General features: G+C 34.7%; 1 protein-coding gene across 1 annotated transcript in view; it reads right to left on the bottom strand.

Annotated features, from left to right (window-relative positions):
* nan (transient receptor potential cation channel subfamily V member nanchung) overlaps window positions 1-14240 on the bottom strand; it is a 743452-nt gene extending 729212 nt beyond the window's left edge. Inside the window, exon 1 of the mRNA XM_081734312.1 lies at window positions 14032-14240. Within this exon, the coding sequence (XP_081590438.1) occupies window positions 14032-14122 (91 nt within the window). The 5' untranslated portion in view covers window positions 14123-14240. The remainder of the gene's footprint in view (window positions 1-14031) is intronic.
* Window positions 14241-15003: the final 763 nt, after the last annotated feature.

The following is a 15003-nucleotide window of genomic DNA, read 5'->3' as shown; positions in this document are numbered from 1 at the left end:
CATTTCCTCCTCGAAAACTGTGTACCTTTCATTCACCCAAAATGCTCTCCCTAATAGTATAAAAATGAAGGTACGTTCTAGGTTGCAGGTACGGAAACCTCACCTAGACAAGAACGTTCAATGTGCGCTGTGCCCTGAGACCAGGTAAGACTCAGGAGCATATGCACACAACGACATAATAATATTACATACGTATATGTTGTACTTCTTGCTATTTACTCTTTCTTACAAAAACATCTTCCCATATTTTTCAAAAATCAAAATGTAGCAATTACTCGTGTTATGATAAACGTCTAATTTCTTGATATTTGCCTCTCCATGTAACAGAAACGATCTCTTATATAATTTGTAAAACAAATCCAAACATGACAACGCGGGCATCGAATATTGTGTGCTCGCGATACCATAAGCACTTTCTTTCGTTTCTTTGTGAGCTAGTGGGGTACACCCAAGGACTGTCCAAATTTCACATTTCTTTTTACCTAAAGAAGTATGATCTAGGCGATGATGAGCGAATCACTTCCACTCTTCTATATAGATTATGGTAATAGTATTGCCCAACATAATGTCGAGGGAGATTTTTCGAGATGACACCGAACTCTTCCAATAAACACGTTTTTAAAGACAACACTTTCACGCCTCCTTTTCAAGACGAAACAGCCTTAAATCTCGTCTCCTGGTTAACACTATTCTTAATCTTCGTTACACTCTACGCATAAAACATTTTGTTTCAAACAATGGAAAATTTAATATAATTTCCTTCAATACAGCTCATAACCCATTTGAATGGTGTCTTCCAGTTTCGCCTACGGACCTTCCACCAACTTCTATCATTATCTTAATCTCATCTCATCTGTAAGTGAAACAGGTATTCCCATTTCGCCTATTCATGTTTCGCCTACACTCGCTCGACGAGGGATATTTATAGTTTGGGGGAATTTTTGAGTGTTTGAGGTGGAAACGCAATATAGAGATAACTAAAATATCAATATATCGACTAAATGCAGTCATGTGATTTTTCAATCAAGTTAAATCGATGGAAATTAATTAATCTAGGGAATAATAAATTAAACCAATTAACTTGAATTTTTCAGAAAAGAATTCCAGAATAAAACTGCATAGTAATCCTTTAATTGTCGAAAATTCTCATACTAATTAATAAATGCTGTAGTAAGTTTGACTTCTCTCTTATGTGTTACTAAGTTTCTGTGCTTAAATTTCTCAACTTTATTTTTTAAGGTTACGATTGAGGTAAATTGAATGTGTTAGTCCCCATAATATTTTTAAATATGATTCAGTAACGTTCAAATCTAGACGTTGTCTACTATCACTACATTCATTTTAAACGATATGCCTTGACTGAAGACTCATCCTGGCCCACTAACCCTATAAAACTAATACCTTCATTATGAGAAATTTGGTATAAAAATAATTTAGCTAAAATAAGTTTAAAGAAATTCAGATTTGGAGTGCAATTAGCTTTCATTCGAGGTATTCCGCTCGTTACTCCAGAGCCGCGTTAAATATAATCAAAGCAAAACAGCTACATCATTTCATTTAGAGAAACTCGTGTTCAATTTATTCAAACAGGAAGAACGAGGGAGAGAATTGACTCCGTTCACTTCACCTCTGCTACCTTTGGTTCGATACTTGTCCACCACTCTGGACATAAATCAAGCATTCAAAATTGAATTTAAAAACCAGCATTCATGCTATCCTGAACCTTCACTCCGGGCCTCAGTTTTACTCTACTTGCAATATTACAACTATTTCTGCATTCAGGCAGAAAAACTACAAAGTTACTTCCACCCACCACTAAGGATGAAAAATTACATTAAGAAATTTTACTAGCAGGGCAGTTGGGAGGCATAATGGTTCATCTCTCACAGTCAGAATCACCGGAGTACCGACCAGCCTTGTAAAGTTCGAGAAAATGATCTTGAATAGCTAGTCACTCGCCGTTTTAAATTGTTCTGTGAGCCCATAAAAAATTAGAACGTATATCTGTTTTGAAATGATGACCTTTTGAACTACTAGTGGCACGACACTCGCTTGGTTAGAACCAGTCAATCACATCAAAACTGTTGCTGACGTTGAAAACTAAACTTATTCATAAATCTTTGTAAAAAAAAAAAAAAAAAAAAAAAAACTAAATATCCCTCGTCGATTGAGTGTAGGCGAAACGGGAATGCCTGTTTGGCTTACATCTACGATAGGATTGAGATAATGATATATATTGCTGGAAGGTCCGTAGGCGAAACGGGAATGAACCATTTGAATTATACTGACATAACCTGAGAAATGAATGTGATTTATTGAAGAATTCGTACATACGGTGTAAAAGGACAGTTTGTTTTAAATAAATATCGTCTGTAATTAATTATTCTTTTTTCATAAGTCTTTTAAGCAATGAAAGAAATCCAGTTTGTACCTTGAATTGCTCAGATACAGTGTTTTACCTTCGTAGTATGGAAAATATAATACTGAGAATGTGATAACTGCTAGGATTGAGTCCTAAATTGGAAGCGCATGCACATACTTCAGGAATATTCAGATCTTTCACATAAATGATTCATGAAAAACATTCAATATTATTAATAAAAAATCATAGTAAAATTTTTATCTAACTTGTGGCAACCCTGCGTATATTTTATCATATATGAAAATCTCAACCCTCCGTTTTGGCCATTAGTCAAGATTTTCGTGCCTGTCATGGATTTCAAGTTCATGATCAATAGCAAGATAAGGTAGTTGAGCAAATGTCCAACATTTTAACGCTTGGGCAAAACATACTTGAGGAAATGACCTGATCCCGTATCTATCAGCAAATGGTGTCCATTTCCGTCAGGAAATATGAGGAGCTATTAATAACAGTTATGCATGGTGTTATTAAACAATATCTCTTTAAAATCTGACAATTGCCTCTATTCGCAAAATAAATCAAACAAATATATAACAAGAAACTTTATGTAGTTACTTATGAAGGTATTTTCATCGTTCATTTCATTTTTCTATGAAAACTCAAGGCCAATATAAACTTAAAAGTCAACAGTTATAGAATAGTAATAGAGAACTTGTTGACGTCGGAAGAACACCGCTGAAAACCGGTCGAACGAAGCAAAGTAGTTTCAGTGCTGTCGATTGAAGTGCAGTGAAATGTCGTATTCCGTTGTGATTGTAACTAGATGGAAGCGTTTGTGCTGCTGATGATATTGAAGATAGACAAATACGACATGCAATTTCGGAAGTCTTTCGGACACTGAACTTTTTTTGCTCCACACTGAAATGGATGGACTGTGATAATCAGTGGTGTAACGACAATGGAGCGAGTGGAGCAGTTGCTCCAGGGCGCGCAGTAAAAGGAAAAAAAAAAAGAATACGGAAAGCTGTTCAAGAGCGTTTAAAAACGTTTCAAAAGGTACGCTGTAACTACAATTGTCAACAGCCGATACCAGGAGCGGGTTCAGGAATTTTCGAGGGGGGAGCAGGTCTAAAAAATAAACTTGAGACATTTTTCGATATTTGGGTCGCTAACTGAAAATGTGGACTGCAGTGCTTCATAATACGTATTTATCTCCGCCCTTCTGGAGGCGACATTGAGGAGAGCTATGTTGTTCAACACGAGAGAATCCTTTATTACCATGAATTGAAAACACATACATTATCTATAATGAGTGGAGAACACACTCAGAATTCTCTTTTTGAAAGAAATTTTAAACCTTCTTTCCCACAGCCTTTGAACAAGCGCTTCATTCGGGACAATTCATATTAAGTACGTAGTGATAACTTAGGAAAAAGATAAGTAAGAACTTTAGGTTTCTTAATAAAAATAACTTTGTATGTTTGAAGAGAAAAAGGGTATATCCATCTTTCCCTTCCCCTATGCACAGTGGTGCTATTCTAATTTTTTAACAACAGGTAAATAGATAGATATAATTCTCTTGTTACATGTAGTGACCAACACAGCATACTGATAACAAAATTATACAGCACTTTGAGTATCTTGGAAACGAATTGTCTAAGATAGATGGTTGTCAAAAAGTGTTGGAAATATCTTCATCCAGCAACGGATCGACAATTGAGGAGTAAGCGAGTTACGCTCTTTTTGCATCAAACGCATTTGTGGCTTTTGCCGTACTTGTTTAACCTCCTGGTAACATTTCAATGCTGCATATTACATTGTTTTATGTAAGAAAAACACTACTTAAATTTTCAATAACGTTTTTCTCCAACTGCATGTTTCAGACTTACGTCCTTATTGCATCAAACTCCTCAGTTGTTGATAAAGGTTTGTATGTGTGTCAAATTTGTATAAAGAACCCTCACCCCTTCACTCATATGATCCCAGTTCTCATTATTGATATCTGAACATTTGAGATTAAGGAATAAATGCCTATACCTTGTTCTTAAAGATCATGGGCCTTATGCAAAGTTGTTTTGACGTATAATTAGCGTCATACTAAAGGAGTGACTACTACAAGAACCATAAGTTAGTCGAACTCTTTAGTATGGCATTAATCATGCGTCAGAACGACTCTGCATAAGGTCCCATATGTGTTAACCCTAAACCTGTAAGAATTTCTAAGAACAAAGACACTTAAAATAAAATTTACTGTTCGTCCACTCTGCCCTCCTCTTCTGGTATGTACAGAGCAAAGTAATGTTCTTCAAATAGGTCAATTGTTATGACATTGAATAATTTGTATTCTACAAGCTCTCCCTTCCAGATGAAATTTGCAGTACACATACACACTTCCTGTGCTAAAAGAAATACAAAAGATAAAGACAGCTTAATCTGCTAGGTTTATTTTCTATTTCCTAAATTGATTTCCGTTACGTGAAGTTGGCAACGCCTATTTTGTTTTTGATATAAATTGTTCATAAATCATGAATAAACGAAAATTTTATGAGAACAATCATAAACAAACAATCTACTTGGTTTATTTTCGGTTTCCAAAAATGGGTTCTATAGGTTCACGCACATAATTGGTTTTGCTTCTTTCTTTCACTCTTGGCTAGATCGTGTGTGTGTGTGTGTGTTCATGTCCGGAATAAGAACTCGAAGTATTTTAACAATCGGTTCTAGCGAACCGGCTGAACAGCACAACTACCTATACGTAAGTCTCATGTTTTTCACCGATCAATGTAATTAAGGTAGGGGCAGTTTGAAAATTAAGATATTTCGTACTGGTTTAGAAGATTCTCCACAAAAATGGAAATTTTACATGCACAGAGAAAGATCAAGGTCCAAGCAACCTATTTTTACAAACTACGTACTAAGCTAAAACAAAGTATAAGCAATGTGAGCGTGCATGCACGTAATCGTCCTCCATAAATAGGGATACCGTATGTCAGCATTTATACGGATTTCTCCGCATTTTCAGAGTAAAAATTTTCGTCTGCATTTTCTAAGCTCAAGTGTGGATCTATTGTTTTGGTACTTGTATTCCAAGAAATAATTGTTAAAGAATCAGATCTATTAAAAATATGAATAAGTAAAGCCAACATGACAATGTGTTAAGTACCCTTGTTCTATATATATATATATATATATATATATATATATATATATATATATATATATACAAAGGGTGTTAATGAACTATACCGCCAAACTGTAAGAGGTGATTCCTCACATCAAAATAAGAAAAAAAAAGTTCATATGGACCTATGGCGAAAAATGCATAGTTTCAGAGCTAGGGATGTCCAAAATCGCGAAGCCATGGCTAGAGAAAAGGCCAAATTTAAAAGGCCCTATTTCGAATTCCAGAAACTGTGGATGGTGGTTCTTATCAGACTCAGTAATATCTATAGAACTGTAATATCTATAAATAAAACTGTATAAATATCTCTGTAACTGACTTTGACCTGTTATATAAGCGTAATAATATAATGTGCAGGCTTTTGGTTCCCGAGTTATGCACAATCGAATTTTGACATCAATTCATTGGACGTAATAAAACAATAAATGCTATTTAAATTGCAATTAAATGTCAAATAAAAGCCAAATCAAGGTTTTTTACGGGTGTGTGTATTTAATTTGTTACGTATATAGCTTTACAGTATGCGTAGTATCCTAATTGCATCCGACAGAAAGAGAAGCATGACGGACGGGAGATTGTCAGATTTCTAAGCTTCAAATAAAAGTGCATCGTCAAACTTTAAGTAATAACGTTACTGTTGCATTAGATAAAGGATGGAAATAAAAATGACTGTCAGAATAACAATTAAGATATTGGAAGCTGAGTCTTTGTGGTGAAAAAATCCTTGCGATAGCGTAGTTTGCGTAAATATATGGAAATCAGTAGCTGCCACTATCTCGGATGGCTTACAATTCCTATTGAATGTTTGAGAAATTCAGTGAATTTGTGTCGCGAATTTGTTAATTGACAAGAATAAAAACTAATCCTTAAAATAACGAATGAAATGCTGAAATTGGATCAGCTGCATCGGCGTTATCATTATTACTGAGTCACCGTTGTTTTGTTATTGTGTTTTATTTCTCTCTCTCTCTCTCTCTCTCTCTCTCTATATATATATATATATATATATATATATATATATATATATATATATATGTGTGTGCGTGTGTGTGTCTTGAGCCGGTACCAGTGTAACAACTATTAGTCTCAATGCACAACGTCACGTTGAACGTCACTTCCGTTTTATTACAGTCAAAAAGTGAGATGGTGTTTAATTATAAAATAAAACTAAACGCAGACAAAAGTTATGAACAATTTACAAAATTAAAAATAAAGTATTAGGAAAATCGAAATTTATGCTCTAGGCATCTAAATTTTGTGTAGCTTTTAAGTACCAGGGATGTCTTTCCTCACATGCTTTGCTGGTACATTAGTCACTATTATTTTTCTTTCCTATTTTTGCATAAAATAACTTTGAGCTTTCCGTAAGTGTTTTATTTGCCCAGGATTTTCTTTCTAAGTTGCAAAAAAATGTTATTTTCGAGAAATATTGAGAAAGTTTGTACTCATATTTAAAACAAATACAATAGTTTTAAAATTAGATACAAAATTTTCAAAGGTTTCATTATTTCAGAATAAACTGAAAAACATTTTTCATACATAAATCAAATATCAGCAAATAATGGTGACGGTGTTTGATACTCATATGGGTAACTAGAATTAGCCAGTAGTCGCAGAGTGTCTTAGAACAACCTTTACGTCCCTAGAACTGGAAAACCACAGACTAAATCTTCTATGATCGTTGCAGAAGTAAGTCCCCATGCCCCCCCCCCTCCTAGCATGTTCGTGTCCTAGTTACATTAATGCTCATACTCACTAGCTCAATACGTCACATCTTAAGAGCATTAACCTACAGAATTATGAGCACAAAATGCATTATTCTAATATTATTTATTTTTGAAAATCATTTGGTAAGCGTCGCAGCGAATGTTTTCCATGTTGCCCAACCTAATGTTTTGTTTTCTTTTCCTTTATATCCATTCCGTACAAATATAACGGAATATTTTTGAAATGCTGTGACAATTTCGAATATGTTGAGCAGCATAGTAGAAAAATAAGTTATATAAACTATCAGTACTAAGAATGGACTTCCATATCTTATTAAAGAGTATATGTAAAATTTTCTGTGAAGTTTTATTGTGCAAAATATCTTGTAAAATTCTTAAGCTATATTCTACATAAAGCTAAATATTTGTTCGTTTGTCCCGTATATAAACCGATACCATTAGCTTGCCATATTTCTAGGTAACTGTAGGAAAGATACTACAGGCTATATAGAATTTTTAAAATTAAATTTCCTAATAGAGAAGTGGGTTTAAAATTTTCAAAAAAAAAAGAGAGAGAGAGAGAGAGAGAGAGAGAAAGAAAAAGAATGTTTTAGGAGACCCTGAAAGTGGATATATAAACTCTTCATCAAAATAATTGAACACATGTCCTAACATTTTCGAAACTCCAGCTTCTAATGTCAGAAAATGGGCAAGTTAATATAGTTACCCACTATACAAACACACACAGTATTAAATATAATTTTGGAACACAGTTAGTACCTATTTAATGCTTCTCCTAAGTGGAGAGGGAATTCAAAATTTATGCCAAAAGTAGAGTATCTCGGGTTTCCGAAGCTAGAAAATGAAACTCGATACATGAAACCTCATTGCAAATAATCGGACAAGTACTCCAGCGGTTTCGAAAATTATGTTTCTAAGGATGTGAAGGAAGGCAAAGAATAGCATGCACCTTTGCTGTAAATGTTCAATATTTTGTTCAATTTTATGTATTATATAATATTGTGCGTTTAATAATGGTTTAAGTACATATTCTCAACAGGGACATAAGACCTAACCATCCCAACCCTGTGTGCTTTCATAAGGTTCAGCTAATATTGTACGTACAACTTACGAGTATTATATGTTTCATTTAATACACCACAATTTTGAGATTTTCTATGTATATTACACAAAATATATGAATGATTGAATACACGTATACTATGTTGTCAATCCTACTGATTTTTTAGTAGATCTACTGAATTTTCAATTTTCCAAGTGATCTACTGATGGATATTTTGAGAACTATTACATCTTCTGAAATTTACGCTCTAAAGTAAAGCAATACTATTATATATTATAGTCATTATGCAATGCCAAATTAATAATCATGTGATTTCACTGTTTTACGGAGTTGTCATACGCTAATCGTAACCCAGTTATATGCAATTTGAACAATTAAATACATTAACTGGGCAGTTGACTAGCATTGGGTAGTTTGGGTTTTTACGTGGAGTCGATTCCTTTCATCTCATTCCAAGAAAAAAATTCGTTCATTTGGATCGAATCATTTCGTTTCGTAATATTGAAAGATTCTGAGTTAGTTGGTTTCTCAATTTGATTCCTCCAGACTATGATTTGTTTCTCTCTGGATCGAATCCTTTGATTCCGGTAAGTTGAATAATTCTGAGGTCACGTATACTTCTCCAACACGATTTCCCCTTTCATCGAAAGCATTCAAACTACTTTTGTCACTTGAGAAGTTATAGTACAGTGTATTTCCGCTGGAAAAGGATATGGAAATGATTATAAATGATAGAAGGGAAGCATGTGCAGAAGATTTCACTTTTTTTCTGATTGCGCATACCTAAAATAAGAACAAAGAAATATTGTGTGTTCCTTTGAAACCTTCTATTTATTAGAACTTTTTACTGTTAGTACACATTGAAACTGTTAAAAAGACTCACTTTTTTTTACATGACTAAAATATATTAAAGGAAGGTCAAAACAAGTAGCTTTTCTACCATTTTCGTTCTTAAAATTTATTCAACTATAAATAGTGGCAACAAGTCTTGTGAATCTTGAAGCAATTTGAATCTCGTGGATCCATGCAATTTCTTGATTTTATGTTGCCTATATTTTCTAATTTAAATAGACAGATGAAGGTGAAGTTCTAGTGGCGGATTTAGCCCGGGGGCCAGAGGGGACTAGGATCTCATTTTTTTCGAGTGACAAAAATAATTTAAGCTATTATTTATATATTTTGGAAAGGATGTACTGAAACTGAGCAAACTTTCATTCCCTTATCTGATGACACAGATAAAATCTTAATGAGCAGGCAGCAAAATCGGAAATTGCGAAAAAAATGTTGCGCAACGTTGCCATCATTACCATAAGCATTTCAGTACCATGTCTACCTGTAAGATTACCGCTTATAAGATTAAAAATGAAAGAAAACAGTTATTGGAAAACTATAAGAAAAGCAAACTTATATAAAATAAACAAAAAATATTTCTAGAAGTTGCCTTTAAATATCGTGCACAGGCGTTCGTCCAATCAGAGATAAGGATTTGTTTACAATTTCCAGTTTTGGCCAAGCGCAAACAAGCATTTGTTTACATATTTCAGGCGTATCTTAGTAACTGTCCTTTCATCTTTCTATAAATGGTCCTTATATTTGCATTAGCATCTTAGTCCTGTAGAAAGATTTGTTATGTAATATTATCGTATAAACTATTACAAGAATGAGTTGTCAGTGTGCTGTTGCTGATATAATAAGACAATAATATAACAAGACAATGAGAAACAAGAATCACAACGAGCTAATCAGGATCGAAATATTAGAATGTAATACAAGTGTATTTCAGAAAGGAATGGCGTTTTTATTTCGGCGCAAAATTTCATACAATTTACTGAATTCTGTTCTTGGCAAGTCGCGGTGGAAATTTGCGCAATTCCAGCATTTTTTGCTCGTCGTTAATAAGACAAAGATGATCAAAGATCTAATCCTTAGAAAAATTTGCGCAATGTCGTTGCACCGATTTGAAAGTTTAAAGTGAACTCATGATATCTCTATCATAATCTGTGTTCTAGCTGCCCACCCCAGTTTTTACCTTTTGGATCAGCCACTGTGAAGATCCCAAAATTTTCATGCTACGCAGAGATATTTATATTTCTTTGAGAACTATTTTTGATTGCTACATAAAGTTTGAGCCCTTACAGAATGGAGGGATCGAGAGTATGGACTATCGAGAGCCTGGTAGCATCTTGCCTTTAAGCAAATGTATTCTGGCCCGACGGCAGAAGCTTCTCCACTGTCAATAAACATCCCTACGCAAGATATAAATATTTTCAAAACAAAGTCTTTGGACTTCTGTATAGGAAACTTCTTCAAAGATTTAATTTTCAAGGCAGTATCATGAAAGATGTTGAGATATTATATCCCACAGAAATACCGTCATTTAAATCCATATTACTCTTGTAAAAACGTTTTCGATTATAGTGATATCTGAACAATTCCAACTGGTTGAACTGCATGGCAGTTGATGCGAAACAGTATCATTCAATTTGGTAACAGCACACAAGAGTTTTCGAATAGTGTTAGAAACAAATGAAGGGTGTGAGGCACACCCTATAGAGAGCAACGCATACCGCTACGTTTAACCTTGTCTGTTTAAACCATCATGTATAGTCTTATGTGAAAAATCAGCTTTGTGACTTTGAAAACGAATTATGCAGCAGAAAACCTCTAATTTCTTAAAATAGTAAAATCGTGGGTTACCATATTCTTGCCTCACACCCTTAAAATATTATGAGAACTCTAGATTTTATTTACTCTTTTGCCTAAAAATCGTTTGGTGTATTTTAAGCCTTCCTCAATCTAGCGCAGCAGTGAAGTTTATATTTTCTGTAGTTAGCTTGCGGAAAACTAAAACATGGAAAAATAAACACAACATATCAAGAGACTCTTTGCAAATTCCGACTGTTATTCGTTTCTAGTTACAAGTTCAATGAGGAAAAGAGTGGAAGTTGGCATGTACGACAGTCAGAAAAAGGAGGAGAGAAGAAAAGAGATTAAACAAGCAGCATCAATGATTGAAAAAATAACATAGATAAATAAGGAAAGTTCCTTATTTTCCTTAAAACATGATCCTAACATCTTAATTATTCACTAAGAAAAAGGGTGTATGGTTTTCTTTACTTTAGAATAAATTAGTGCAGTGTATTTAAACATTATTGTAAATGTTTCTTTAACGATATAGCTCTGAGATTACATTAAAACGCTTGTAGATTGGTTGTTCAATGTTTGACAATTTTTTAAAGTTAAGTACCGAAATCTGCTGAAATTTTCGAGCGCTGACGATGCTTGGCGTTTGCAGAATTAATTATACCCGTATTAATCGCTGCGTACTTTTTCTTGCTGGTCAATTGTTTATTTTGAGCTTCATTTCAGTTAACGAGATTTTCTTGTTTAGGATGAAGACTGAATGTTATTGTTCCTATTCATGTACTTCATGTGAATGAACATCCTAATTTCCACAATAGCTTGATTAATGCACATGCACATTAGGAATTTTTCACTTGTTTATGCTATGATTTTATTTTTATTTTATGTACAAAACACTGTCTTGCTGCCACTTACATAATTGAAAATCAGCTAGAATCCTTTTATTCTTGTCGCCTATTTTTCTGATCAAACGTGGATACTACCAGCGGCGCCGATTTTTGTATGACTTAGGGGAAGTGGGCTTCAGGTATATGTTTCATTGTCATATAAGCAAGCATATTCAAGCAAATACAGTACATCCAAATTCAGGTGGAGTCTAATCAAACCTTTCCGGGATGACCTTCCACAGTCCCCATGCTCGGCACTCATGGAGACTACCATGTGACACAGAAACTCTGTTCAACTCCTAAATGCTTTACCTAATTAAGAGGAAATTCATCTCTAGGTAATACCCGTTAACATGTCATATTTTCCTCCTCAATGAGCGATGTATCCAACCTTTCCAGTAGTTTGATATGTTGGACGAAACACATAGTGAAAGTTGAAACATTGAAATGGCCATTCCACGTTTTGTACACATGGAAGATACAGGGTTCAGTGGCAGAGCTCTTACTTGTAGTGCGAGGGTCCCTGGTTCAATCGCAGGCCATATAAGCTTGTAAACAACATAGTGTGTGTGGGTGTTTTTTGGAGTTCTCTGTTTCTTCGCGCATTCTTATGCCACCAATTCTTTTATAACCATTCACTTTCATTACCAGTCTCCTTAAGCCTACAGAGCATAGGAGTACAACGTAAACATGATGGATTCCATTTGTATGTTTGTAAAAATGGGTATTCTGTAAAAGAATGATATGTTTCCACCCAAGTTTCCTCGTGGACATATGGTTAGTGTACGCACCTTCGGCGGCGCGAATATCAGGTTCGATTCCCGGCGAAAGCTCGTGAAGTTCGGATTCCACTTTAAGCAGTAGATTCACGTCTCATGTGGCCTCGCTGCTGAAAGAGACGCTAAACTCTCATACAACAACAACCACGTTTGTACTTTTAGCACACCTGGCAACCGCACAGCGAGACATTCTTTTTGCATTGACTTTTGTAAATAGTATACACTTACCACACAATACAATGCAACACACAAAAAAGAAAATTTCTACTCAATTTGACCCAAATACAACATGTAACACCCACACATGCACACACATGCATATACAACAGAACACCAATCAGATAACTAAAATGCTAAGACACTAGCACTAAATCTCCGAAGTAAGTCTATATTAAATTCTTAGAAAGAAGGAACGTTTTAATAGTCCACGCGAATTGCCAAAACCGAGAACCAAATTTGTTGATTTGTCGTCGCAAAGTCCCCTTGGTTGCGGCGCCTGGGGCAGTCGCCCCGCCCACGCGAGGGTTCTGCCCAAGGTATCATTGCTCATTTCTAGTGAGCCACGGTTCACTGACTCATCCAAATGAGCCGTTCAAAAAATCCAGTTTTGCCGAGCAACAAATCACAAAGTTGCACTGAGGCCCACGATTCCATAAGTAAGATCAGAATGAATCTTTCGATATTGTTAGTGCTTTCTAGTACTTTCAGGATGCAGTGCGTGAAACATCTGCTTCGGATGTCCTGTGTTTCTCATAAAGCACTTTAGCAATAAACTACCGGCACGTCAAATACACTACCATGTAAATATAATACATGATACTTGTCACAATATTATTTGAGCAAATTACATGAATTGGCTTTCTATTGATAATCTTCAATTCTGAATGAGAAACATGGGAAAGTCAAATTAGTGGAAATACTTTTCTCTCATTTTCCTTAATTTTTTCTCTTTATATTCTCAAGATATACCCCTAAACTTATCATACATTACTAATTCTCATAGCTATTATCGACTATCCACGATTGCACAGTGATCGAGAGCTTAATCTCTGGTGCCTAGGTTTACTGAATCGACTCCAGCTCTCAGCAAGTGGACTCTGTCCGCTCAAATACCGTGATCTCCCATTTGCTTCCACTTTCCTCATTCAACCATTTCGTTCATTAGATTATCCCCATCTCCGTTAACCTCGAAGCACAATCGTAGGACGTTAAACTAAAAATACTTCATAGCTATTATTATCAGCAAAGTTTAGCGTTAGCTCATTCTCTATTCTACCCGAAATAAGCCTGAATTCGACTCTTATAATTATTTCTTGCGAATTAAAGCAGATAATCATTAACTGTTTCTTTCACAAATCGCAAGTAGATCTAACAAGAAAGATGTCATACCTTTTAAATCCACAAGTTTGTAGATGGTCTGTGAGGAAGTATCAGCCTGCTTCTTAACTCCACTAGTAACATTGCTTTCGGTATTTCCCATGATGCCACAGACAATGAAAACAGAGGAAAGAAGAAAAAGAATATGAATATTAGTGATTCATTCAAGGTATGTTTTTCAGTGTTCCATTAAAAGAACATACAGTACAATTCAATGTTGTTGTTGGAGACACGTGATCAACGACAATACTTCAGAATCAGACACTTTTTCACATAAAATATTATCATAATATTGGCAACCATTTAAACTTAAACACAGTAGATACAATTATCACTCTTGTTGAATGGTTTAAAATTAAATAATTAATCACTGATTTAAAATGTTTGTGACGTCATTTCCCAGCTGAACAAACTGTTTCATTTTACAAATTGAATGGTAGTTGTCAAATCATTCGAATGTGTTTCCGGTTTGGTTCTTGTTATTTCTGACGTTTGGTTTCGAAAAACACTGTACAAAAATTTCTTATGAACAAATTATCAAGCAATAGTGGATGCTTACATGCCACTGAAAATAATTCACTCTAAAAATTTCTATCATTATCTGCTCAAGAAATATCTACTTTACTTCTATGGTAGACAAGCACGATATAATATTACTATCAAGAAAATAGTTTGACAAGAACAATACGTCGCTCGTTGGTCAAAGTGTAACGAATCTGTCAAATTCTTTATCTTTCCGTATTAATACCAATAGTTAAGGGTAGCACTTCATAACCCCGATGCACTCAATGATAGCACTATCAACCGTGGATGAAACATGATTTGTAAATACTGGTAATTTGTTTTGCATTTTGTAATGAGCACAGACAACAAACTTCCCGAAACTTTGGTTGTGGGTGTTTCACGAAACTAGGATTAATTAGAATAATGATGAGAACTTGACAGACATATGCGTGAATAACTAAAACTCCACCACAACATATC

Source organism: Thermobia domestica, chromosome 12, assembly GCF_964235325.1.
Source record: "Thermobia domestica chromosome 12, izTheDome1.hap1.1, whole genome shotgun sequence".
In the NCBI taxonomy this organism is placed as follows: Eukaryota; Metazoa; Arthropoda; class Insecta; order Zygentoma; family Lepismatidae; genus Thermobia; species Thermobia domestica.
The sequence above is the reverse complement of the archived record's forward strand: the minus strand, read 5'-3'. Positions and strand labels throughout refer to the sequence as shown.